A 27919-nucleotide genomic window follows, 5' to 3' on the forward strand; every position below is an offset into this window, starting at 1 on the left:
AACTGTTGGTGTGGGCAGGGTGGCAGTAGTGTCATATAACCATGATATAACGGAAGGATTTCGACAATTTAAACCATAAACACTATATTCAGTGGTATTGTCCCGGGGAGCAGGGCGTGGGGCCAACTTGTTGCTGCTGTTATTTGGTTGCTGTACATGGTCAGGGGGAGTGTCAGAACCCCATAGGAGCTGGAAACCGTCCCAAATTAAATAGGCCCCTTCTTTAACCATTTTCGTCCCATTTCCCATGTTAGTACCATTCCCTCCCCCCTCATTCATCTCGATAGAGATGAATGCAACAGCCCAGTAGACAACAAGGCCAAACATCATCATAGAAAAGATAGAACAGCACACACAAACAAGCCACACTCACACGAGTATCTACGTAAATCAAAGTTCTCGTTGAGATTTCTAACTGCCCTAACATTATTCGTTGCGGGCTGCCCGTTCGTTGCCATGGTTACTCCTACACATTAAAACATAAAAGTTCATTAAGCATATTGAAAAAGTCATATATGTAATTTCCATTAAAGAACGACAGTCAGGGAGAGAGAGAGAGAGAGAGAGAGAGAGCTTTTAATATTCAGTTTGAAAATTATATACAGTTTTCATGTTACATAAACATTTGAATTATTTTCTCTTATTTTTGTTGTAAGTGTGCTACTATGTACACATATTGTGCAGCTATATCTCATTTCTTTATCTATTGTGACATTTCTTCTGAACTCTGTATTTTCTCATCCTGCCCTTGTGTGACACTGTCATAGGCTTTTCGTATGTGTGTTAAATGTATCCAGTATCTCAGGCCCTTCACCTTCATCGCTGTCTGCGTGAAATATATTACCTCGTATGGGCCAAGAAATCTTGGGGCATTCCACCTACGCATGAAACTTCTGACATACACCATTTCCCCTGGCACAAGCTGACCTGTTGGGTTCTCTTCTGTGAAGTTTATTGTCTCATTTCCTTCCTCTCGTGTAAATGGTGGTGCAAGCTGTCTTGCTATCTTGTGGGCTGCTCTTGTGAGTTTTGTCAGATATTCATTAAATTCTTTGCCTAGTACAGTTGTGCTTTTATGGGTGTCTGAATGTCTGCGGAGTGGGGAGTGTGCAGTGTGCATGCACCTTCCTGTCACTATTTCGTGTGGTGACAGATGGTGGTCCTTGCTGGGCTGATTTCTCAGCTCAAACAAGGCCAAGGGCAGACAGTGGACCCAGTTCTTTTTTAGTGAGAAACACAGCTTTGATAGTCTTCCTTTCAGGAGGCAGTTCATTTTTTCAACTACGCCATTACTTTGCCGGTGATAAATCGAGTATAGTTTGTGCTTTATCCCCAGCAAAGCTGTTACTTCCTTGAAGAGATCGTTGACAAAATGCGTGCCGTTATCAGAGCGAATCACGTCACAAATTCCCCAGCGAGGAAATACTTCCCTCACCAAGAACTTCGCAGCGCATTTGGCATTCGGACGTGCACAGGGCCCTGCCTCCACCCACCTGGAGAATGGACAAACTAACACTATCATGTACCGTGATCCATTGCACCTCTCTCCCATATCCGCATAATCTGAAGGGGCCTGTTGGTTTCGGTATTGTTCCCCGCAGTGGTATTAATGTCATTCCTGAATTATATATTTGGCAGTTTGTACATTCCATTGCTAATTTTGACAGTTGCTCCTGTAGCCCTGGGATGAACCAGTTCTCTTGAATCTCTGCAGCAATATGCTGTTTCACATTGTGCGCTGGAAAATGAAGTTGTTGAAAGGCTATTTCCAATAGCTTGCTTGGCATTACCACCTTTCCGGTGTTGTTTTGACGCCATAAAAGATCTGTTGCTGAGTGGCTACATCCCCGTTTTTCCCACAATTCCTTTTCTTCTTGTGTTGCCCCTTCTTGCAGCTCTATTATTTGTGACACGGGCATGGCATTGTAGCCATATGGAAGATCTTCTTCTGCGTGTTTTTGTACTAAGTACTCACCTGTTCTTTCCTTTACTAGGTAAGAGGCTTCCTTGGCAGCAGCGTCCGCTGCCGCGTTTCCCAAAGAGATAACATCTGTACTGTTTGTATGGGTCTGGCATTTCACAATGGCTACCACGGTGGGGTCTTTTAAGGCCTCTATCAACTGCTTCAGGAGTTCCGTGTGTTGTACGGGTGACCCATCGGCCCTGTGGAACCCCCTTGGTCCCCACCTTGCTAGCCCTCCGTGCACTGTTGTAGGCTGAGTCTGTGTAGATGGTAACCGTGCATCCTTTTGCTGTACGTAATGCTTCAATGAGCGCTATTAGTTCTGAGGCTTGTGCTGAGTAATGGGCAGGTAGGCGCTGTTGTATTAGCACTTCATACTCACCTTCCTCTAATCTTACGACAGCTATCCCCACGTGTTTTTCTTCTGTCTCTGAATTTATTGATGCTAACCCATCTATGAAGAATACCTCTCCTTCGTTCAGTGCATTCTCACTCACCATGGTTGTTTCCCCTTCCTCCTCCTTATATGTGGCGCAGTCGTGTGCTTGCATGTCCTCTACGGTGCATGGTTCTGTAATGAATCTTGCAGGATTCACTGTCTTACATCTCACTATGTGTATGTTGGCGCTGGACAGAATTATCTCATATGCCGTGGCTCGTTGTGTTGTGAGTGTACTTTTTTGATCTTTCCAGGATTGCAAATAGGGAGTGCTCCACGAATAATGTGACAGAGCATCCCATCACTATTGTCGCACTTTTCTCAATGGCAAAAGCTGCAGCTGCGAGAGATTGCTCGCACGCGAAGTGTCCTTGAATTACTGCATCCAATGTGCCATTATAGTAGGCCAGGGGTTTATGTCCCTGTGATGTCTTTTGTGTCAGTACTGCTGTCATGAGGGACCCCTTACAGTGGTAGAACAGGTAGAACTTGTGCTCATAATCTGGATTCGCGAGTACTGGTGCACTTGAGATCAGCTCTTTGAGTGATGTGAACGCATCCTCTAGTTCTGCAGACCATTGCATCTCTGTGTTTTCTCGTTGGGCTTCTTTAAGTCCCTGCAATAAGGGCCTTGTATATGCAGCATAATCTAATATCCATGCTCGGCAGTAGTTACACATGCCAAGAAATGTTTGCATTTCCTTCACTGTTTTTGGTCTTCCTACTGCTGTAATGGCAGCTACTCTGTCAGGTATGATTTTCTTACCGTCTTTTGAGATTAGTTTTCCCAAGTACAACACCTCTCTTTGGCAGTATTACAACTTCCCTCTGTCAACCTTGTAGCCTTTGTGGGCCAACAGTGTTAGGAGTGCAATAGAGTCTTTCCTACACTCCTCCTCATTTTTTGCGCAGATTAGCAAGTCATCCACATATTGAATAATCGCGCTATCTGCTGTCATATTCCCTAGATCTTCGTGTAGGATTCTGTTGAATATGCTTGGGCTTTCACGGTACCCCTGGGGTAACCTGCAGTGTTCGTACCTTTTTCCTCCCAAGGTAAATGCTGTTAAATATCTACACTCTTCTGCAAGTGGTATTGAGAAGAATGCATTCTTCAAGTCCACCACTGTGAAGTGGGATGCATTTTTTGGGATGCTGCACAGGATAGATGCAGGATTGGGGACCAAAGGGAATTCTTTTTGGATGAGGTCATTGAGGGGGCATAGATCTTGGATCATCCTCCATGCCCCTCCTTTTGCCTTTTTAATGGGGTAAATACAAGTATTACATGGCGAGTTTGAGGGCACTATTATTCCTTGGGCTAATAATGCACTAATCGTCTCTTTTATCCCTTCTTCTGCTTCCCGGGACAGGGGGTACTGTTTCACTCTGGGTAGTATGGCTCCTGGTTTGAGTTTTATTTTAACTGGCGTAACCCCATGCAGCAGTCCTACATCACGGGGACCTGTAGTTCACATGTTACTGGGAACTGATTTCATGTCATCATCAAAAAAGGAGGGAGGGGCTCGTACCACCGCCATTAGTTGTACTGGCACTTGTTTTTCCTGTATCATGATATCACAAGGTATTGCTATTTCCATTATTATTTCTCCATCACTCTCTGAGAGTTGTCAGTAGCAAGGGGTCCGATCTCATGGGTCCAGGTGTCTTTACCAGGGGGCACGGGTCAGGCTACCTTCATCATTTTATTCTGTTTGATGCAGAGAATGATGGCTCTGGGGGATGTTTGCACAAGGACGGATAATTGCCTTTGTGGTCTGTTGAATTTGGGGTGAACAGGGATACCATAAGGTCGGAGGGGGCACTTAGCTGGCACCTCTAAGGCGGTGGGATTTAGGACCAGGTAGTTCATAATTCACTTGGCCTGGCATTGCGGCCTCTGACATGGGGGAGGCAAATACTTGAAGCGGGACAAGAAGGAATGTATGGAGGTTAGACTGTGCTGTCCGACAGCAGCGAGACCCGGCGGGCCTGGTTGAGGAGGGGGAGATGGTCTTGTAACTCAGAGAAGTTTCTCTATTCACTGGGGCTGTGCAATATAAACAATTGTTAAAGCTAGGGGCAGTAGGGAAGTTACACATTTCTGTCGTTTACATGTGCTTTCGTTACTGGGTTTATGACAATGGAGGTTCCCATTAGCACACACAGTACATAACGTTAGTCGGTCTAATACTTGCAGTTCATACGGAAGGCAAAGGAATAACAAACGTGAGGTAGTATCGGATTGGAGTCATATACTTAGGGACAAGTTATAATACAAGTCTGACTCGATGCCCTATGTGGCTTACACATTTCGTTACATGATACAGAAGCATTTTATATACTTTGCTTTTCAATTACCCTTTTTTACAATAGCAGCAAACATTGGTTGATACAAAGTGGATACTCGGGTTGTCATATACTGTGCTTTGGACCATAAAGGTATCTTGAGGGTGCGCGAGATCACTTTGTTTTAATATAAGTCATTTGTATAATACGTTTAACACTATGTACCACACATTCTTTAGTAATCGGGAAAAAGACTGAGAAACTCGAGGGTTTAGTAGGTTTGGTTAACGCTTCATCTAGGGGAACTGGGCAGGGGGTCATGGACACCATATTTTACCCCTGCAAGGGTTAACGCGGGGTCAGGTATGTTTGATAGGGATGGTCTTTGTTCTTTCCGGACTCCAGCTCCGGTCACGTCTAGGGCAATGATGTACTGCGGAAGGTAAATGATACAGTGTTTGTTCTGTTACTTGTTCGTGTCTAGTTGCTCGTGAGGACGGGCCTTCAGCGGATCTGTCATAGGGTGGAGGCTGGGGGAAGTGCAGGCCTTTGTGTGCGCGGTCAAGTGGGGGCCAAGCTGCAGCTTTTGTACTCAGGCTGTTCTGCTTATGGACTTAAGATGGAGTCTTGCTTATTACGAAATGGTGTCTATGTTATGCCACACTACGGCCGTGCAGTTCACGTGTCGATCTGCAGCCACCCTGCCTTCCGGGCCTAGGTGCATGGGGGGCTTCTGATGAGTCATGAGCCTCACATGGGTGGTCAATGTGGGGTAGGGGGATCCTAAAGACCTGTCCTCCCATACATCAGCTTTTGTCACATTTAGACAGAACTATAAATATTAGACAGAATTACTGTGATTATTAGCTTTTGTCACATCTGGACAGAATTGGGAATATCAGCTTTTGTCACATTTAGACAGAACTGTGAATATTAGCTTTTGTCAGATTTAGATAGAACTGTGAATATTAGCCCTCATCCCATCTGGACAGAATATTGAATATTAGCTTTTGTCACGTCTAGACAGAATTGTGAATATTAGCGCTTTGTCACATTTAGACAGAATTGTGAATATTAGCCGGCGCCACATCTAGACAGAATTGTGAATATTAGCTTTTATCACATTTAGACAGAACTGTGACTATAAGCCCAGGCCAGAGCTAGAAAGAATTGTGAATATTAGCTTTGTCACATCTAGACAGAATTGTGAATATTAGCATTCGTCACAAGGGCGAGATGTTTGGTTGCGGTGAGTGGCTATTGCTTCACTGCACATGGCTAGCCTTTGTGTAGCAGCATTGTACCATAAAGTGCACAATTTTACAGAAGGCACTTTTAGTTCTCATAGGCCAAGTATGTACACGAAGGGACTCAACCTGCAGGCTTAGAGTAATTTTAAAGACATTACAAGACCCGATAGATTTAAGGCCAGGAAAGTGACAATTGGACCTGCTGCTTCAACTCCCCTCAGTTTGTCAATATAATGGTTTTGTAATACTGGCGTGGATGTGAACCATTACAATACTATATGTAATATTCTCACTGTTCATATGGCCTTTATAGTGGGAGATATTGCTGTTGGTAAATATTCTCAGGTGTAAGGTCAAAAATGTGTATTTGTTGACAACATTGTAAGTCCGACATTTGTGATTTATTAAGGCTTACCTTCTTAGTACCCTGTGCCCTAAATCGGATAGGATGCGTGCTAAGTCACCTGGGCAATTTTGTTTTAGTTGTGACGCATTTTGGCAGATTTAACAAAATATGGAAATCTTAGTTTGGCTAGTAGTATACTGTTGAACGTCTGTTAAAACTGAGGAAAATTAGGTTGGATGAATAAACAGCTGCGAGCCTTGATGGTGCTGTTGTAGTTACTGAATCGTTTGAGTTGCTCATGTTATCTGTGTCCGAATGTGTTCAGTGCAATTGATTTGTCAACTCCTCTAAACGTTGACACCCACAAATGGTAGCTGATCCATGCCATTTTTGTCCTCTACTTGTCTGGTATTCTCGGGAAGGGCACAGGCGAGACAGTTTGCAGGCACTGTTGCAGGTCCACTGCCATTGGATCCTGGTGCCCACTGTACGTCTGAGCACTTGTAGCAGCATGGGCCCATAGCACTATACTTAAGAATTCCAACATCGCAAACTTAGGCCTTTTATGACAGTAATGTTGGTGGACCACTGCACTCCTGGTATTAATGTGGGGCTTCGCAAACATTGGGAAACGCTTGTACTGCCCGACATATTTATCAGCACAGATGCGTAGGTGCCAAGGCTTTCACATTGATGAGCTCAGTCCTATATTACTGCATGTACATTCTGTTAACCCTGGCAGTTCTTGTCCAGTTTGCGCACCCGGTACTCTGAATCTTCTCTTTTAAATCGGATGTCTGATTGTAAATGAAGATATAACCTTTTTATTTAAACATTCGCCGTAGAACGAGTAGCACAATTTCCTATATTTGAAGTCCTGCGTGCGACATGACCGGCCAGTGGGGGGTTGTCGGGTAGGGTGTCAGTTGCCCACATGAGCGGTTGGTCATGATTCATCATCCCCTTCTCATAACTAGCTTGTTCAAATCGCTCGCCTGCCCTTCTCAGACGAAATCTTCACCTTTACCTGATCTACAGAGAACCACACATGAGTGACTTGTTGCTGACCTCCAACTTGCTTTCTGCCAAATTAGCTGTCTTTTTAACGTCTTCCATTCTCATGCTGACAACCACACTCAAAGCATGCTTTTCTCACGAACTGTATCGATGGACCTTAAATGGTACTCTTCCCCTACACCCAAAGGCAGCACCCTCGACTTATCCTCCCGCATCACATGCGCATACCATATCCCACTCAACTGACCATGCTGCCGTCCCCCTGTGGATCACCCGCTTTACTGCATCCCACAACGGTCACACTAACAGCCCCCTCATTCGGCATTGCTCCTTCAAACCCTTCCCAGTCAATGTGCTAGACGCCACTGTGCACACTTCCCCCATCACCAGTCCTCCAGTTCTTGTACTGGGCCTTTTTTACACATTCAAATCTTGTAAATACAACACCTTGTTATCTTTCTATGAGTACCATTTATGCACTATTTGAGAGCAGAGTGAAATGGAAAGGGCAAGTGACTTGATGGAAGCCTGAACTCTGCATGGGTGAAAGCAGCTCATACTTTTTTTCCGCGCTGCATGCACCAAGCCTGTCATACGGCACACGGCGAGAGGAATGATTTTGTTCGTCTGTTTTGGGTCTGTAGATGCTCTCTTAATGCATGTATATTTATTTCCTAGCATTTTAGGATTATAGCAACTTCTGGGAAGTATTTAAAAAGCATGCTTTTTAGTGAATGTCTACTTGCATTGCACCAGTATTTTTCAGAGTTCCTGTGTTTTGTGCATGTATCAATGGCAATGATATTTAAATAGGGCCTTTGCCAAGGCGCTGCAAATGGAACGTATTTACATTACATTCATCACCCAAATGAAGTTGCTTTATCGACCTCGGATGAAAGGCCTTGCCGGAATTCGAACCGGTGACCTGGAGAGCTGAAATCACAGCCCATAAAGATGAAGCTGCATCTGTGGTGTGTTCATACATCTATGTGGTGTGTCCATACGCATTGTGAGTAAGTGGTTACTTGTATGTCTTTGCTGTACTATTTTGCCTGCTCAGTTCGTTTTCAAGTTTAGTACTACACCTATTTACAATAGTGGTCTTTAAACCTTTTATACCAATTCCCCCTGAGCGGCAACAAATTGTCCATGCGCCACCCCCAGTATCTGGCACTTCTCGCCCAATCTAAATCTTCCTGCCTCTACTCTCTGCCCTCTGCAACTCATCCACAACAGGACTGCGAGACTTGTCCTTGGCCTCAAGCCCAGGGACCGTATCTCTCCAGGACTGAAATCGCTACACTGGCTCCCTGTGGCTGCGAGGATTAAGTTCAAAACCCTCTGCATTGTCCACAAGGCCTTCTGGGGCCTGGGGCCAAAATACCTTCAACTCTCCCTTCTAAATATCTTCCTTCTTGTGCACTTCGCTCATCCGCCTCCAACTCCCTCAGGGTCAGCCGCTTTTCCAAGCAACGAGTTGGGGGGAGATCTCTCTCCGCAGTAGGGGCCTCCCTCTGGAACAGCCTTCCTGCCTCCCTGAAACTTGAGAACCATCTCCGGTTCCGGAAGCACCTCAAAACCTTCCTCTTTGCTTCTGCTTTCTCTCCCCCTCTCCCCTGCTAAATCACTGAAACTGTACTGAATCAGCAACTGGGCCACTCGCCAATCTCGTTCCTGGGCCCAGCCACTCTCCCCTGCACTGCGGGACTGTCTCTGTATCCCTACAGCCCCCCTTCCCAGCACTTGTCTGCACTTATCTTGCACTTGCCACCAGCTGGCCCTTATTATTTCTCTTGTTCGTTACTAACCCTGTACTGCACTTTCCCCTCTCCCTTTTTCCCCCTCGCACTTTTCCCGTCCCCCCTACCCATGCACTTGCACGATCTGAATGACACCTGGCCTAGTAGGATCGTTGTCTGTCTCCCCTTGTTCCCCCCTCCCTGCCTCGTCGCGCCTTGAAACACTTGTGTATAGGCGCGTTACAAATGCCATATCATATCATATCATTTAGACAGAACTGTGACTATTAGCCCACACCACATCTAGAAAGAATTGTGAATATTAGTTTTGTCACATCTAGACAGAATTTGGAATATTAGCTTTTGGCACATTTTGACAGAATTGTGAAAAGTAGCTTTTGCCAGAATTAGACAGAATTGTGAAAATTTCCTGTGTCACATCTACACAGAACTGTGGAGATATTCAGGCGCTGCATCCAGGTAGAATTCTGGAGATTAGAAGGCACCAGAGCGGGAAATTATAGTGAAGATTAGACTGCAGAAAATGTAGAAAGCAATGGCACTAACCAACCCACTAAAAAATCTCACCCCTCTGCATACCCCTCTCAAACTCTAACCAAACACAACCACACCTCAAAAGCACACCAAACACCCTACACTTCATTACGCTGCAACAACAAAACAAATCACACATAGCCTTGCCCAACAGAACATGACGGCTACCAACCAGAAAGCACACCAAAACTCAGCGAACAGCGTTAACCAAACTGAAGCTACCAACAGCTCTCTTGCACTTTTTCACGATCAATCCTACTAACCCCCCCCCCCCACCATGCTTTCAGATATGCCAGAGTGCCAGGGGATCACTCTGGTGGTGATAGTGGGCGGTACAAATGTTCTTTAACATTAAGCCTCAATTGCACATATAGATGATACACCACTCAATGAACTTTGTAAGCAGAAATAGAGTTGAATAATGCGTGTGTCATTTGTGGTTATCTAGAAAAATCATCTATGGAAGCATTGGCTAAAAGGAAATGATGGCATTGACTATTTCTATGATTGATTTATTTTAAATTGCACTGACTGTCTTGGCTTGTGTTACTGGCCGGTCATGCTGAACATATTAACACCATTACAGAATAATGTAACAAATTTGATAATTTGAAAGAAAAAAAGAAAGGGACAACAAACTCACTTTGCTGTTTTCTTTCATCTAGGAGCTGTGAGAGGGGACACTCTAATTCAGTACGGCGGGGCAATTTACACTTCTTTGCTTCTTCCGGTATACAAAAATTATGAAAATATCTTCATTATCGAATTCCTCGATGATAATGTGGAGTATGTCAACAAATGTCTGGATAAGGATGCTAAAGCAGATGACTGGAACCTGTTCACAAAAGATCTGTGTAATGTGGCAAGAGACAGGTATGAATTTACTAAAAGACCATGTGCATTAAGCCTGCTCCTGTTTCTCCTTCCAGGATCAAAGAAGGGAATTTCTCTTCTCCGAATTCAAGAAACTGTTTATTTGTTTCATACTGGAATAATTTAGAAAACCCATGTAAGAATGCATTCAGAGTAACCATGGTGTAAACACTTGCATATGAGCGCAATATAAATAAAATATCATAGCATATTATATCATATCATATACTGTACTCAAACATTTGGACCTATCACTTTTTTTCTACAGGAAGCAACAGTTTTATGGACGCATATCAGAACTGTTTAGGCACCAAAGTCCCCCGAGACATGGCTGATAGCAGCGACGTCATTTAGGGGTTGCCAGTGGTCGCAACTGCGACCTCTAAAAAAACAACAAAAAAGGTTGTTTTTTTTTTTTTTGTAATGCAAGCTCCTGGTCTGTGGCCAGCACCATGTGGTGTGGGATGTTTTAAGCAATTTATGCACTGCCATGCAGCAACACTATCTCCTGATGGTGCCAGAAACATCAAAATGGCAGCAAAACACTTGTGTGTGCCAAAACCTCTGAAAATTGCACTCTGCAAAACCCAAAAAGATGGTGGCCCTATCTACCACGCATGTTGTCAGTGGTGGAACCAAGATCTCACTACTGAAATATATCACTGTGCTCCACAACATGTGCAACTGAAACACAGTACATGTTGTACACATGTACAAAGGAAAAAGCAGTGCTGTGCAAAAGCAAACCCAAAATTTTGCCTTAAAAATATTTTCTTTATTGCTGAAAACTACAGAATGCCGGTACAAAACACCCTGCAACATCCAAAATTCTTACTGGATGCTACAATTCATTTCAGTTAAGAAATCATTGTGAAAGCTGAAGGCATAAAGATATTTCACAGCAAAAGTTGCCTGCCTGTGGACTCTGTCAAAATTTGGGTGCAGTACCCTCGGCCGTCTGAATGATAGCTGTCAAGCCCGCAGAATTAAAACTTTAAACTTGTACAAACTGAAATCAAATGTTTGAAATGTAAATGGCCTGTTCCTGATAGTAACTTATGTTGTAATTGGGTAATCCCACAGTTTTAAACCTAGAAGAAGAATTCTAGCTGCTGTTTTGAAATTACAAGTTTGGTTTAAGTTAAGGAAAGATGCAACAGAATTAACAATACATTTAAGCCTGGCTAAAAGCTGCCAAACTGGAATTACAGCTTTCCTCACAGAGGCAAGGCCTCTCCCTCCAGCCCCCTCCAGCAGGAAATCACAACTAAGTGATGATTATAGGGTAGGGGAAGAATTTGGTCTGCAGTGCAGAAGGAGACAAAGGACATCCTCCAGCCAAAGGAAATGCTAAGTGTTTACAGTTGTAAATGGCCTCTGCCAAGGAGAAACTGGGAGGAGACTGCTTTTGAACTGAAGGGAGAGAAAAAAGAGGCAGAGACAAACAAACATTTGTGGCTGGACATGCACAAAGAATATTTTGTTTAAATACATATAACTTACCACTTACAATTGTTAAAAATACAAAAATTACATATTTGTGAATTCTAAATTCTGGCTGTACATTTTAAGAGGCAGCAAAGTCGTGTGACATGTTCAGGAAGGAAACAGCGGAAAATGTGGTTTTACACCAAATGTGTTTTTGCTACAAGTATAAAACCTTATACACGTATGCCCATGTTATACACACACACTTGCAGAAATGTGCTTATCAATTTGATGCTGGGTTCCTGATGAAAAGGGCAAAATTCTGTGGAAAGCAGACACAAGATCCTACAGCGATGGGGTTTTGAGGAGTAGCTGCTATATTAAATATGTAATCTGTATATGTGGGTGTTATAGATGTTGCACCTGTGTAAATATGTATTGTGTCAAAAGTAGATTTTGTGTTCAAGGGGCAAGGGGAGGATTCTCTGACTCATAAACTCACACCATCAAGGTGACACCCTGTTTTCTCCTCCTATCAAGGCAGAGAGGAGACTCTGGCCAATCACTGCCAAAGGGGCAAGCTTAGAATAAACCAGCACACACACACCTTTATCATAAGCATAAATAGAGACAGCTCAGGACTGAAAAAAAGACACACAGATTCACCAACTGCCTGATCCTGGTGGAGCACCCTGCAGCAGAACTCTACATCTTCCTTGCTCCAGACTCCAGAAACTTGGCAAAGCAGAAAAGGCACATTCCATAGCTGAACTACTCTCAGATAGGCCTTAAATTCCAGAACCAGAATCCCACCACTTAAGGGGAAGCTTCAAACTACAGCCAGACTGCGCTGTACTGCTTGCCTGCCAAATAATTATCTTCAGAACCAAGAAGGGCAGATTAAATCCAATCATGTGCCGTGCTGTGCCGATCCAGTTCAGTCCTGCCGTGCGGTGACCAGAGCGCCTTGCTGATTGCAGACCCAATCAAGTCTGGGGTACCCAGCAGTTTGTTCTGACCAGAATCCTGAAGATTCAGTTTAAAAACATATCTAGTGAGTTTCTATAGATAGAACTGTGTCACTAGCATATGTACCTGGCTTAGTTAATCCCTATCTAAAACCCATCCTATCTTGTCTTTAGAACCTGACATTGTTAGGAGTATTTTGAATTGTCTGAACCCTCTATCCTATCCCTCCTATCTTCCTCCTGTGCTAGTATTGTCAAACCTATCTCGCTGAGTTTCTCTCATGTGTTTTCTAAAATCATAAGTCATTAGTGTTGTGAGTAACTAACGTGAATCCAAGAAAGAAATTGAGTATCCACCACGTGAAGGGTTCCCTGGCTAGGAATTGATGGAGATTCATGTGTGGCATTCTCTTTTTCTATAGTCATAATCTAGTGTAAGAAATCCCATTTGTCTTTTAAAGTGCATTCCTGTTTTTCATTTTTGCGCCTATCTAAAAAACACGACCTCCACTAAAACGTCCATAACTTCCTCAGTTTTTGTGCTAGAAACAAAATTTAAATGTCTACTTGTAGCTAACATCATTAGCTGTCCATAGCACCTAACACTGCATCCATTTATTTCTCTTAATGTCATGATTACCGCACACTGAAAAGTTTGCCGCAAATTTTTGTTTAAGGTAATTCTGACACGTGTAAAACAGCTTTTGATTGCTCCCGATCTCAATTTTAAGATTTCACATTGTTTCTTAGTATTAAATCATTGCTAGTGTTTGTGGGTAACTATCCAACGTGGCTCCCATTAGAATTTATAATATTTTCATCAATTTAAACCATATTTAGTGTTTTTACCCAGTCAATTCTGAGATAACTTTAAAAGCCATTCTGACAGCTGGCCAATCAATTCCGTTCTCTCTTGTGTTTGCTTGGGGGAAGTGGGCTTGATATTTTGTGTGAAATTGCCATTCCTGAAACTTGCTCTCTCTCCTCCTATCTCTTTACATTGTCTGTTGGGGGGTTGAGGGGTGTGCAGGGGGAACCTTTATCTACAGTGCTATCCTATTTGATCTAAACACACACACAAAAGTATCATCTCTGTGCTGAATTGTTTTGCTATTACTCCTTGTGCATTAAAGAGGTTATTCATTGTCACATCACCCGATTGGTGATCATTGTGTATCCATTAAACATAGTGTGATTAAATTGTGAATACATACATAAACATTTTAACTTTGCAAACAAGCCTGATTCCTGGTTCAGGGGGTTCCAGGAGAGGGGCGTGATATGAGTGGTGTATCGTTCAGAATAAAAGAACTTTTAGACACAAAAATAAATAAGGATTTCAGTTGTGCATTACACGCTAGGCGTTGACTTAGGTGAGTGCCGGATTGAAATCACTTACAAGCTTGGGGGCTCGTCACGAGATCCTGAATTAGACATACCACTTGTGACAGTCTAACACAGCGTGCTAACTGACGGGGTCCATACACCTTGTCGGGCTAACACACTGTGCTACACTGTAAAAACACCCTTGAATAGAAATACTCAAAGGAGTTGGGCTTGTTTTGCAAAAATAAAATAACTCTGAGATAAGTCAGAAGGAAATTAATATTTCCGGAATGGCGACTCCAGTGGAAATTAATGTGGCAAAAGAACACCTACTGCACAAATTATTTGTCAGGGGTGAATGGACAGAGCAGGATGAGAATGTTTGGCTGCAGGAAATCAAACAAGCCATTGCTACAGAATTTGATAAATGGCAGGACCAGGGCCCATTACACATGGCACTTAGTGAATTGTACATGGGCCCAAGTGTAAAAGAAGAGCAATGTAAAATTGCCAAAATAGCGGCATACCTGTACCTCCACATTAGAGTAATACAGGAAAAATATGCCGAAAACCTAGATCTTGCAAAAAGGCAAGTACAATCCCTAGAGAAAGCCCAAACTGATCTGGACTCTGCAGAGCAAAGGCAACAAAAGAGCCAAGAATCAGAGAGAGAATCCAGACAGTACCTGACAAAATTAAAGGAAGATCTGGATCTCCTGCAGCAAGAGAAGGTATACCAGGATACCAAATTACTGACACTGCAAAAAGAATGCCAAGAAAGGTTGGACTCTTTAATATAGAACCAACAAAAGCTAGAGCAGCGATTGAACTATAATAGAGTCTGTGCAGAGCAGATAGTCACCCTACCAAACCGCCTAGAATCCTTAAAAGATGAAAATAATAAATTAATTCTTAAAGCCCTTGAATCTCAAACAGAGTTCGATGAAGAGCGCCAGAAAGAAAACAAAGGGATGACCTGGCTGCACAGAGGGGTACTCTAATTCAGGAAAGGGACGCCTTAGGCCAGGAAGTCATCCATTTAAAAACCAAGATGGAAGAAAATCACCTGGCCCTTCAGGCACTGGGTGAACTTAAGAGGGACTATGAAAAGCTGGTAGAGCACACCAGGAGGGTGGAAGATGCTCTGGAAATGAGTAATCAGGCTAGTAGGGATCAGACTCGGGAGGTGAGCCTCCTGCAGCAAGAATTGGCCCAATACTACCAATCCAGGCAAGAAACACAGAGAGACAATGAGGCTCTCTGTGAGAAAAATGGCAGGCTCCATAGACAGGTAGCCATGCAGGAACAACTAATAGAGACCAGTAAGGCCTTAGGAGAAGAACAAAAGGGTCAGATTCTTGCATGCCAACAGGGAATAGGGGCTGAGAGAGATGAGGTCCGCTGGGAGAGGGAAACACCTGATCATAACCTCAGGAACCCTGGCACCAGAGACTTTCATCTCTTCAATTCCATGGACTCTGCAACCCCCATGTCCCCTGGCTCACATGAGCCAAGGACCACAGGGATGGTAGACTTAAACCTAAGGGGAAATATGGGGCTAATAGGTCAGCGCCTCCCAGAAATGGATGGGTGGGCATCTATGTGTTGGTTCCCAAGTACTAGGGCCATTTTCTCTGATCAGGTAGACTCCAGCGAGGGGAAAATCAGATAAATGGATCCTCAGAAATATAACTCACCTAGAGATCAGGCAGTGACATTTGGTGGGGAATTCCATGAGGCTAGGCCCACCAAGAGCATATTAAAAACCTCTTCCCAGCTAGGACAGTAGGGAGGGGCGTACTCAGCCAATCCTGGGAGCAAGTAAGAGTCAGAAGACTCGTCTGAGCGCCACAGGTCCCAAGGAACTAGCCCCTCACATTCTGCCAGCCATTCCCAAGCTCGCAAAATCCAGGAGAGCCTAGAAGACCAGACAGCCACCTCTGGTAGCAGTGCCTCTGAGTCAGAGGATGAGCGGGCCAGGGTGACAAGAACTAAAAAGGCCAACAAGGTCAAGAGAGCTTTACTTAAGGATCCCCTAAAGCAAATAAAAGCTATCAGGAGCATCATCACGCCCTACCACAAGAATGCCAAATATTTGGTTTGGGAGCACCTTGAATTATTTGAGCAGATGTTGGAAAGTTTCCATCTGAAGGACAGTCAAAGCTGTATTCAATATGTAAAGTGGACATTTTCTCCTGAGTACTCCAGCTTCTTTGCGGGGCTGGACGATCAGAATCATTCCAGATGGTCCACCTATAGGGCGGCCATCCTGAAACATTTTTCCATTCATAGGAACCTATAAGAGGCTTGCAAGGCAGCCTAAAACTTACAATGTGGGGAAGATCAGGCCCCACAAGAATTTCTTTAGGAATTGAAATGCGCCTTTGCGCAGACCACTAGAAGGGTGCGCACTGACAGTAAAGAATGTGTGAACACCTTCTTTCATGCTCTCCCTAAGTACATCATGACCCAGCTATTGAGGCACTTTCATGAGAAAAGATCACTAGACTGGGTAATTGAACAGACCACACGCATCTATGAAGTACAGAAGCCATTGGAAAATAAAAACCTGAACAAAAGCCCCAAACCGACCAACACCCCCGCTGCTGCTAAAGTGGAGGAGGTGAAGGTTGCCCCCATTTTAGATCTGGAGATAGGGGGGGCCTAAAAACCTTCCCGTGCAGAATCAAACCAACCCCAAACACAGAAGGCCCTCGGGCCAATCCCAAACAGGGAGCCAAGGAGGCAACCCCACAAATGGGACCCCTAACTCCTCAGACTACATCAGCCCACGCTACAAGGGAAATAGACCCATCCTGGGCTATGTGTGGACTCCTCCAGCTCAAGGGGTGGGGAATACAACCAGACAGCAGGAAACCCAGGAAACTTCCCTCCTCACTTTCCCCAGGAGGGCAGTAATTCCCCAAATACCGGCCCAAATTTCTTTCCCCGGTACCCGCCAAACTTCAACCCCCAAAACAACACATCCTTCTTTCCCCACTTTCCTGAGCCCAGACAGCCCCATCCGGGAGAGGGGAGGCCATGTCACGACCCTCGCCCAAAACCCCCTCTGGCAAACCCATTGGCCAGGTGGAGTCAGGACTCTGGCCTCTAGAGCCTGGCATCCTCTTTAAAAGCCCTCATGGGGCCAGTGCTGGCGCCTATGGCGCCAGGCTCATAGACCATGAAAAACAATGTGCTTGGGAACTACTTTATTGTATTGTCAGCCAACATGGAGGCATCCACATAGCTTGGTTCCTAAGAACCAAGCTATGGGGTCTAGTATGTTGGGTGTTGTAGCCTAGGGACTACTTTACCTGGACTATTTTGTTGGGGCTATTTAAAACACAACCGAGCAAGACAACACGCTTCGCGTTACTTTGCAGCTTGCAACATGACGCTCACCGTGTCCAGCTATTCCCTTGAACCTCAGAGAAGCAGAACCTGCAAGGAGACAAAAGGAGCATCATTAGCATCTTACCTGCAGTTTTCATCTTTAAACACTCACAGCTATTGAGAACAGCTTCCTCGAATCTGCACACCTCCCGGACAGAACGACCTGAAAGAGGAAGATAGAGGCAACATTTAAGAAAGCAGTAGAAACATTTGCAAATTACGAACTGCTCAAAAGGCTTACCTGGCTGGTCGCCTCTCGGTTGGCACCACTCCGGAAATTCCAGTCGCGCTGAAGAACACTGCGACCTACAAGGAAGAAAAACACAGGTTTGCAAAGGCAAGACTTTGCTGCGCTGCGCATAGCGCTTACTTACTGCATCATAGCACTCTTAATGCGCCATCATTTAGCAGCGGGGCTCAACCAAGCCAGTTTGCCGCGCTGGAGCTCTGCATACCTAAGGGAGAAAAAAGAGACATTTTAAACAAAGAAAGGCATGCAGGATAACAACAAAACTAAAGAACAGCAATAAGACCTACCTGAACAAAATCAAACAGGCTGGCGTCAGTAAAGTAACTGGACCGCACTCGCCCATGAAAGAAAACGTGCTCCTGCAAAGAAGGCAGGATGCCTAATTCTACCACAAGGCAGAACCTTCCCTGCAGACCACATCAGGGCAAAACTGAGAAGCATACCAGCGAGTAACCCGGCTGGGTAGCGTCCCTGTGGATACCAGATGAGCATAACAGGCCAAGGGTGGAGGGGTACCCAAACTTTCCTAACCAGGGGTATTTTGCGAGAAAGGGATAGTTACCCTTCCCGGGATCAACCCAGGGTAGATCTAAGGGCCTGTACCAGCCAGCGTGGGGGTCCCAACTAGAGCGCCAGGTCCAGCACATGGCAAAGGATCTGGGTCACATGCTGAGGGCTAAACAGAACCCTCAGATGGGCATGGCGGCTCAGAACTCCTCCAAACCAGGGTCTGGTGCTCCAGAACAATGACGGGGAAGAGCCCCGACAACCCACCGATTCCTAGGGTGGAGGCACAAGGGGAAAGGGGGTGCAAAGCCTTGGAGGAAGCTCCCTTCCCCACTTGTGACAAGCCCCTGGAAACCCAGGAACCGGAACCAACATCTCCTGCCCCCAAAAGTCTGCAACCCAAGGAGCAGAGGGTGGGTAGGAGAAATAAAGACCCTTAAAAGGCCCATTTTGCGGAGGAGGTGCAAATCTTCTATTTTGAAGGAGAGGGATCCTTAGAGGAGTCTGGGAAAAGGATTTTCTCCTTCAGGGATGGGGGAACTTCTCCCAAAGAAAAATGGGTCCCAAAAGATCCAAATCCAGACTTGGCAGATGTGGGGACTGAGTTGAAACCGCCCATCATCAAACTACAGAATGACAAGCAAGAAAATCCCCTGGTCAAAACCCACTCTGGTCACTGCCTCCAAAAAGGGGACAGGGGCAACCCAGTATTAGAACCAGGTCAACCCAAAACTTCCCCCATATCTAGCTGTCACCTTTTTCTTACAAGTTCCCATGACCCCAAACAGAATCCTGCCCAAATCACCTCTCTATCAGTATCCACAACCAAGAAATTAACCCCCCAGTTGGCCAAAAAATTTGCATTATCATTGCCCCCTTGAGGAAAAGGATGGAAAATGTTATGCCCCGGTTAAAATACAGCGGCAATGTACAATTTTGGCACTGGTGGACACTGTTTCCAAAGTTACCATTCTGTCAAAAAGGGCCTTTGATCAACTGAATTCGGGAAGAGGGGAGAAATATCAAATTCCTCTCACCCCTCTTCCTGGACAACTTCAGAACTTCGACAGGAAGGAAATTCCTGTCGAGGGGACTGCAGATTAAGACATTAAAATTGGGCGACACAAGGTGAAGCACCCAGTCATAGTTGTGACTCCAGAGGGCACACCTTGTTTACTAGGGAACGATATCCTGCGTAGATTGTCTCCCCTAATAGAATTGTGTAAACAAGGTCTTCTGGACCCAGACTAACCGACCAATAAAATTGAAACAGAGTTTCAACCATGTTAGTTTAAATGACACATGCCACATGGTTGAACAAAAACCTGACCCAGTTGAATTCCACTTCCAGAATAATCAAATCCCAGACGTGACAGTAATTGCAGTAGGACAACAAACTGGTGTTGGGGAGTCCTCTCTATTTCTGAAAATCAACCTTCCTTCCAGTCTAAGGTGGTATTCCAAACTAGAAGGAAACACTCTGAAATTCTATACGAATCCACAATCAGAAAATCCCATTCATGTAGTCCAAAAAGATGAGAAATCAGCTGAAAGCTTGCCTGATATTCAGAAAATTGGAGAACAGTTGTTCATCCCTCTTCAGTTAAATGAGGGAAAGGACTTTGTTCTCGCCCGAGTGTGTCTGAACAACGGTAAGAGCTTCATCAGCAAGGCCAGGTTCCGCAATCTCCCAAAAGATCCAGCCATTCTCACATTTAAACTGTTAGACAAATGGGAAATGGACCTGGAAACACCCAATTCCAAACATCTCCTGCCTAGCAGGTGTATGCTCAAATTTCCATAGGCGACAAGAGCATAGTCCATAATTGTTGGGTTGTGCGAGATGTCCCTGCTGCATTTTATTTAGGCAGTGACATTCTCAATCACTTTGCCATTAGTTTGGACCTAATAAACTTCAAAGTTTGGTCCCGATTAGCGGGTAATCCCATTGACTTTGATGACCCAGAGAAAGCATTTTGGTCAGCTCAGCTGCTGCCATATGCAGTTAAAATTCAGACTGGAGAGGAAGTCACCATCCCAGAATGGACCGGACAATTCTCACTGAAAGTAAAAATTAAAAGAGGACAAAAATTGAAAAATCCTGACGCCTATATTCATCTTAATGCTCATTTCCAACAGCAAGCGTTGGAGGTAAACACAACACCACTAGTCAACATAGAACACAACACCATTCCAATAGAGGTGGATAACAGCGACCTAAAGAGTATCACTCTGGGCGCAGGCACTATTATTGGAGTGGCGGTTGATGATCGACATTTTTCCATAGATTTAGGTAATGAACTGTTAGGACCAATCCCCAAGGACTGTTTTGACAGTGATAGAGACGATGACACAACACCAGACAGGATCTTCACCCGGCATGGGGGGAATTTCCTGGTGTACTCTTCCTGCCCTTATGTTAAGGAAGATATGACCTGTGACTTCAGGAGGGATGAGGTGATCTTTCAAGTCCACGAGGACTGCCTTCCCCACCTGAAGCCATTAGTCCAAGTCAGCACTTTGACCAGGGACTTCTCCACCCAGCTGGAGGAGGCCACTGAGATAGCCAAACCGGAAGTCTTTCCAGGCTTCAGACAGATGGTTGAAGAGAGAGTCAACCTAGCTGATGCCTGTGAGACTCTGGAGCAAAAGCAAAAATTGAAACAAGTTTTCTTAGATTTTCAAGATCTCTTTGCGGTGGACTCATATGACTGTGGTCGCACCGACATCCACACAACAATTATTCCCACGGACCCTGGCATGACTCCAGTGTTTGTGAAGCAATATCACTTGCCTCTCGCATCAATGGAGTCCCTTACTGAAATAATTAAGAACCTTGAGTCCTGTGGTATAATTCGTCCAGTCCACAGCACCTTCAATAATCCGGTGCTGGGGATTTTGAAACCAAACAGCCAGTGGAGACTCTGTGCTGACCTTAGGGAGCACAGCAAACAGGTCCATACTTCCCGATGGCCTCTTCCCTACATTAACCAAGGGCTGGCCCAGATCCAGGGGTCACAGGTATCACTACAATTGACCTGGCCAATGGGTACTGGACTGTACCGGTCAGTAGGGAGGACCAATACAAGCTGGCTTTCACCTTCAGGGGCAGCAGTACACTTGGACCTGGACTCCCTTCAGATGCATCAACTCTGGCAATGAATTTAACATCTTTCTACATAAGGCCATGCCCGACCTGGGTGAAAGAGGTAACCTGGCCTATGTAGACAATGTTTTAGTCAAAAGCTCAACTGTGGAGGAACACATAGCGGAGATCTGTTGTGTCCTGACACAGTTGAGGGTTGCCAGAGCAAAACTCTCCTTTCAAAAGGCACAGTGGTGCAGAACCCCTGTCAATTTCTTGGGGCATGAGATAACTCCTCAGGGTCTCTGTCCCCAGGAAAAGAAAGTGGAAGCACTCCAGAAAATAAAAGACCCCACAACTCTGCAGGAACTAAGGAGCCTCCTTGGACTAACTAATTACATCAGAAAGTTCATTGAGGACTACGCAGAGATCACAAGACCCCTGATCCATCTTTTGAAGGGGGGGTCAAGTGGGAGTGAGGTCCAGAACAAGCCGAGGCAGTAAGGCAACTCAAAAGAAGCCTCTCACAAGCGCCTTGCCTTGCTTACCCTGTCAAAAACAAGGGGTTCTTCTTGGAGACAGGGTTCTCAAATCCATGCTTGACTGCAGTATTATATCAAAAGCATGAAAAGGTCAATAAAGTAATCTCCTATGCGAGTAAGACTTTATCCTCTGTGAAGGAAACATTCAACGGTTGTGAGAAGGCTCTCCTGGCAACGGTGTGAGCATTGAAGAATTTCCGCCCGTTTATCCAGGGGGAACACATCATAGTGGAGACTCCAGACCAACCTTTGCAATATCTTCAAAGTGACAGAATCCAGGCCGGAAATCTGAGTAATTCCCAAATTACTTAATGGATTCTGTCAATGCAAGGCTTTCCTGTGGAGGTCAGGTATGGCTAAAACAAGAAGAGTCCCCTCGCGTGAGGTCTGACTGACTTGCATGATTGTGCCAGAGAAAACTGTCTCGAGGACGAAAGTATTAAAGTCAAGGACAACATGGAAGCATACCTTAATTCCCCTCACAAGGTCTATGAAGAAGACATGTTTGAGGGAATGCCCACTGTCTATGTGGATGGATGCTCCTATCATGTTGACAACAGGCAAAAGGAACTTGTGGCCGGCGTAGGGAATGCATGGGTGAATGATGCCCCGGAACCCTCCGCTTGGTACAAAATCGGTCCCTGAAGTAGTCAAGTGGCAGAGCTGATGGCTGTGCATCAAGCCATCCTCACTGCTGTCCAACACCAACTCCACGAACTGGTCATAATCACTGATTCAGATTATGTACGGAACGGGTTTGTGGAGCACATGGTTAACTGGAAAAGCAGAGGCATGTTATGTGCTAATAATAAGCCTTTAAAACATGGAAAATGTATACAAAATATTGATGATCTGGTCACCTCGAATGGGATGACCATCTACTGGAAAAAGATCAAGGGTCATTCTAAAGTAGAGGGACCAGAAAAAACTGGAAATGATCTAGCAGATCAGCTGGCCGAAACCAGAGCCATCCAAGGGGATCTGCTTGAGATCGAGTCCCTGTTGGGAGAAATCCAGGTCACTGCTATCACTAGGTTCCAGACAAATGATCGCAATGAACTCTTAACTGCACAATGGAGTAAGGAGACCCCAGATGCTGATTTGATTACAGCTCAAAAAGGGGATCCAATAATTGGTATGTTTTATCAACACATTGAGGACCCTGAGATCTTTCCCCTGACGGATACCGATTACATTGGGAAAGAGCACCTCAGAGTGTTGATGAAATGTCCAAAAATGTTCCAAATCCAAGATGGTTTGTTGGTGAGGAGATCGATAGCTGCCCATGACCAATGGGTGGTCCCCACCTCCTTCCGAAGCCTGATGCCAAGTCACGATCATGATGAGGCCACAGCCGGTCATCGGGGGTTTCATATTACACTAGAAATCTTGCGAGAGGTTGCATACTGGCCACACATGGGGCAGGACCTCGACCAATACTTGAAGGGGTGTCTTGTGTGTGCACAATTTCAGCCAACATCGCTTGCATACTGTGCTCCCCTCCAAAAGAGGAGAATGACACTGCCTTGGTCAGATTTGCAAGTCGATTTTATCAGGCCCGTGATTCGCTCCTCTAGGGGGAACAAGTACATGTTGACCGTAACATGCTTGTTCACTAAATGGTGGAATGTCTCCTGGCCCCAAATTGCAAGGCAGAAACAGCAGCTGCCCTGATGATCAATCACATCTTCTGGCGTTTCGGACTACCCCAAAGGATTGAGTCAGACCGAGATAGTCACTTCACTAGCGAAGTGATGACAAAGATGTGGGAGATACTTGGGGTCAAAAGGAAACTACACATTGCTTACTGGATTGCCTCTAGTGGTGGAGTTGAGAGATACAACAAGACAATTGTGAGCATATTAAAAAAGCTTGGGCAGATTCTGGGCCAAGTTGGGACATTCGATTACCTCTTGTCCTGATGGCCATCAGATCTACCCCTTCTTCCGCAACAAAAATGTCCCCGTTTGAGCTGATGACTGGTCGAAGGATGGTGCTACCCCAGCATCTGCTCTACAGAACCCAAAAGCAGACATTGATAAATGCCTCCACAACTCATGAGTATGTTGAGAATCTGAGAAAACACCTTCAACATGCTTTTACCTATGCTCAGCGGAATCTAGAAAGATCTGCAGACAAAATGAAGATCCAATATGACCTTAAGACAACTAAAAAAAGAATACCAAGTAGGAGACCGGGTATACTTGTACAATTTCCAAAGGAACCAAGCCAAGCAGCGCAATTCCTCCCAACTTGGCGAAATCCTTTTGAAATTGTAGATAGAATCTCACCAGTTGCCTACAAAATCTGCATCCCCAAGGGCAGTTTGGCAGAAGGGGAAGACAAGTGGGTCCACATCAACCAGCTGAAGAGTTGCCATCCAAGGCATACTATGTGGCAGATAGAGGAGCCAACCGGAGACCCAGAGGGGGACAGTCTGGTCACCTAGAAGAATCCACCTGTTAAATCCATTCCACCTGTTAAAATCATTAGTAATTACAGGCGGGTAAAAATGTAAATTATATTAATGTATGCATCGGCCCCACTACATGAATAGTAGCGGGTAAAATTCCCATAACCATGCTCTGTTCTGTCTCATAGCACTGAAACCAAGAACTGCTAAGAACCGAGGAGGATCACTCGGGGACCAGGAGGAAAGACCCCAAAGAGCCTGGAGTATCGCTCCATACTCCCATCCAGAACTGGCGAGGAGATCATGTCGATCCAGCACTGATGGGAGAAGCAGCTGAATTTCTCCACCTGGGACAAAGACAGAAAGAACATCCCAATCTCCTGACTTCCCCTTGACGGGCGGTCAAACTCAAGCCATGAGGGGGGCTTTGTGGGATGTTTTAACCCACTTATGCTCTGCCATGCGGCATCACTATGTTCTGATGATGCCAGAAACATCAAAATGGCTGCAAAACCCTTGTGTGTGCCAAAACCTCTGAAAATTGCGCTCAGCAAAACCCAAATAGATGGTGGCCCAATCTAACACGCATGTTGTCAGTGGTGGAACCAAGATCTGAGTCCTGAAAAATATCACAGTGCTCCACAACATGTGCAAATGAAGCACCGAAGGAAAAAGCAGTGCTCTGCTAAAGGAAACCCAAAATGGTGCCTTAAAAATCTTTTCTTTGTTGCTGAAAACTACAGAATGCCGGCACAAAACATCCTGCAACATCCAAAATTCTTACTGGATGCTACAATTCATTTCAGTTAAGAAATCATTGTGAACTGGCAAGGTCCTGGAAAGCTGAAGACATAACGATATTTCACAGCAAAAGTTGCGTGCCTGTAGAATCTGTCAAACTCTGGGTGCAGTACCCTCGACCGCCTGAATGACAGCTGTCAAGCCTGCAGGATTAAAACTTTAAACTGTACAAACTGAAATCAAATGTTTGCAATGTAAATGGGCCTGTTCCTGATAGTAACGTATGTTGTAATTGTGTAATCCCACAGTTTTAAAACTAGAAGGAGAATTCTAGCTGCTGTTTTAAGTTAAGGAAAGATGCAACAGAATTAACATTACATTTAAGCCTGGCTAAAAGCTGCCAAACTGGAATTACAGCTTTCCTCACAGAGGCAAGGCCTCGCCCTCCAGCCCCCTCCAGCAGGAAATCACACCTAAGTGATGATTATAGGGTGGGGGAAGAATTTGGTCTGCAGAGCAGAAAGAGACTAAGGACATCCTCCAGCCAAAGGAAATGCTAAGTGTTTACAGTCGTAAATGGCCTCTCCCAAGGAGAAACTGGGAGGAGACTGTCTTGAACTGCAGGGAGAGAAAAAAAAGGCAGAGACAAACAACCATTTGTGGCTGGACAAGCACAAACAACATTTTGTTTGAATACATATAATTTACCACTTAAAATTGTTAAAAATGCAAAAATTACATATTTGTGAATCTAAATTCTGGCTGTACATTTTAAGAGGCAGCAAAATCGTGTCGCATGTTCAGGAAGGAAACATCGAAAAATGTGGTTTTACACCAAATGTATTTTTGCTAGAAGTATAAAACGTTATACACTTATGCCCATGTTATATGCGCACACTTGCAGACATTTTCTATCAATTTGACACTGGGTTCCTGATGAAAAGGGCAAAATTCTGTGAAAAGCAGACACAAGATTCTACAGCGACAGGGTTTTGAGGAGCTGCTGTACAACATATGTAATCTGTATATGTGGGTGTTATAGATGTTGCACCTGTGTAAATATGTATTGTGTCAAAAGTAGATTTAGTGTTCAAGGAGCAAGGGGAGGATTCTCTGACTCATAAACTCACACCATCAAGGTGACACCCTGTTTTCTCCTCCTATTAAGGCAGAGAGGAGACTCTGGCCAATCCCTGCCAAAGGGGCGAGCTTAGGATAAACCAGCACACACACCCCTTTATCATAAGCATAAATAGGGACAGCTCAGGACTGAAAAAAAGACACACAGATTCACCAACTACCCGATCCTTGCGGAGCACCCTGCGGCAGAACTCTACATCTTCCTTGCTCCAGACTCCAGAAACTTGGCAAAGCAGAAAAGGCCCATTCCATAGCTAAACTACTCTCAGCTCTGCTTTAAATTCCAGAACCAGAATCCCACCACTTAAGGAGAAGCTGTACTGCTTGCCTGCCAAATAATTATCTTCAGAACCAAGAAGGGCAGATTAAATCCAATCCTGTGCTGTGCTGTGCCAATCCAGTCCAGTCCTGCCGTGCGGTGACCAGAGCGCCTTGCTGATTGCAGACCCAGTCTAGTCTGATGTGCCCAGCAATTGGTCCTGACCAGAATCCTGACGATTCTGTTTAAAAACATATCTAGTGAGTATCTATAGATAGAACTATGTAACTAGCATATATACCTTGCTTAGTTACTCCCTATGTAAAACCCATCCTATCTTGTCTTCAGAACCTGGCATTGTTAGGAGTATTTTGAATTGTCTGAACGTTCTATCCTATCCCTCCTATCTTGCTCCTGTGCTAGTATTGTTAAACCTATCTCGGCGCTGAGTTTCTCTCATGTGTTTTCGAAAATCATAAGACATTGGTGTTGTGAGTAACTAACGTGAATCCAAGAAAGAAATTGAGTATCCACCACGTGAAGGGTTCCCTGGCTAGGAATTGATGGAGATTCATGTGTGGCATTCTATTTTTCTATAGTCATAATCTAGTGTAAGAAATCCCATTTGTCTTTTAAAGTGCATTCCTGTTTTTTCATTTTTGCGCCTATCTAAAAAAAACGACCTCCACTAAAACGTCCATAACTTCCTCAGTTTTTGTGCTAGAAGCAAAATGGAAACGTCTGCTTGTAGCTTACATCCCAAATCCATATAGTTCTCCGGATATCGCGATTACCGCGCACTGAAAAGTTTGCCGCAAATTTTTGTTTAAGGTAATTCTGACACGTGTAAACAGCTTTTCATTGTTCCCGATCTCAATTTTAAGATTTAACATTGTTTCTTAGTATTAAATCATTGCTAGTGTTTGTGGGTAACTATCCAAAGTGGCTCCCATTAGAATTTATAATAATTTCAGCAATTTAAACCATATTTAGTTTTTTTACCCAGTCAATTCTGAGATAACTTTAAAAGCCATTCTGACAGCTTTCCAATCAATTCTGTTCTCTCTTGTGTTTGCTGGTGGAAGTGGGATTGATATTTTGTGTGAAATTGGCATTCCTGAAACTTGCTCTCTCTCCTCCTATCTCTTTACATTGTCTGTTGGGGGGTTCAGGGGTGTACAGGGGGAACCTTTAACTACAGTGCTATCCTTTTTGATCTGAACACACACACAAAAGTATCATCTCTGTGCCGAATTGTTTTACTGTTACTCCTTGTTTATTAAAGAGGTTATTCATTGTCACATCACCCCATTGGTGATCATTGTGTACCCATTAAACATAGTATGATTAAATTGTGAATACATAAATAAACATTTTAACTTTGCAAACCAGC

General features: G+C 44.5%; 1 protein-coding gene across 2 annotated transcripts in view; it reads left to right on the plus strand.

Annotated features, from left to right (window-relative positions):
* Positions 1 to 27919, plus strand: part of LOC138487775 (nicotinamide N-methyltransferase-like) — a 77640-nt gene that overhangs the window by 16599 nt on the left and 33122 nt on the right. The window contains exons 2-3 of one of the 2 annotated variants that reach the window (XM_069614324.1): positions 10264 to 10471; positions 24575 to 27914. In XM_069614324.1, the coding sequence (XP_069470425.1) occupies positions 10264 to 10471; positions 24575 to 24596 (230 nt within the window). In that variant the 3' untranslated portion in view covers positions 24597 to 27914. Of the gene's footprint in view, positions 1 to 10263; positions 10472 to 24574; positions 27915 to 27919 lie in introns of those variants that run through there. The other variant, XM_069614323.1, reaches the window with a different exon arrangement.

The sequence above is a fragment of the Ambystoma mexicanum genome, chromosome 9 (assembly GCF_040938575.1).
Source record: "Ambystoma mexicanum isolate Mex_15411 chromosome 9, UKY_AmexF1_1, whole genome shotgun sequence".
NCBI lineage: Eukaryota > Metazoa > Chordata > Amphibia > Caudata > Ambystomatidae > Ambystoma > Ambystoma mexicanum.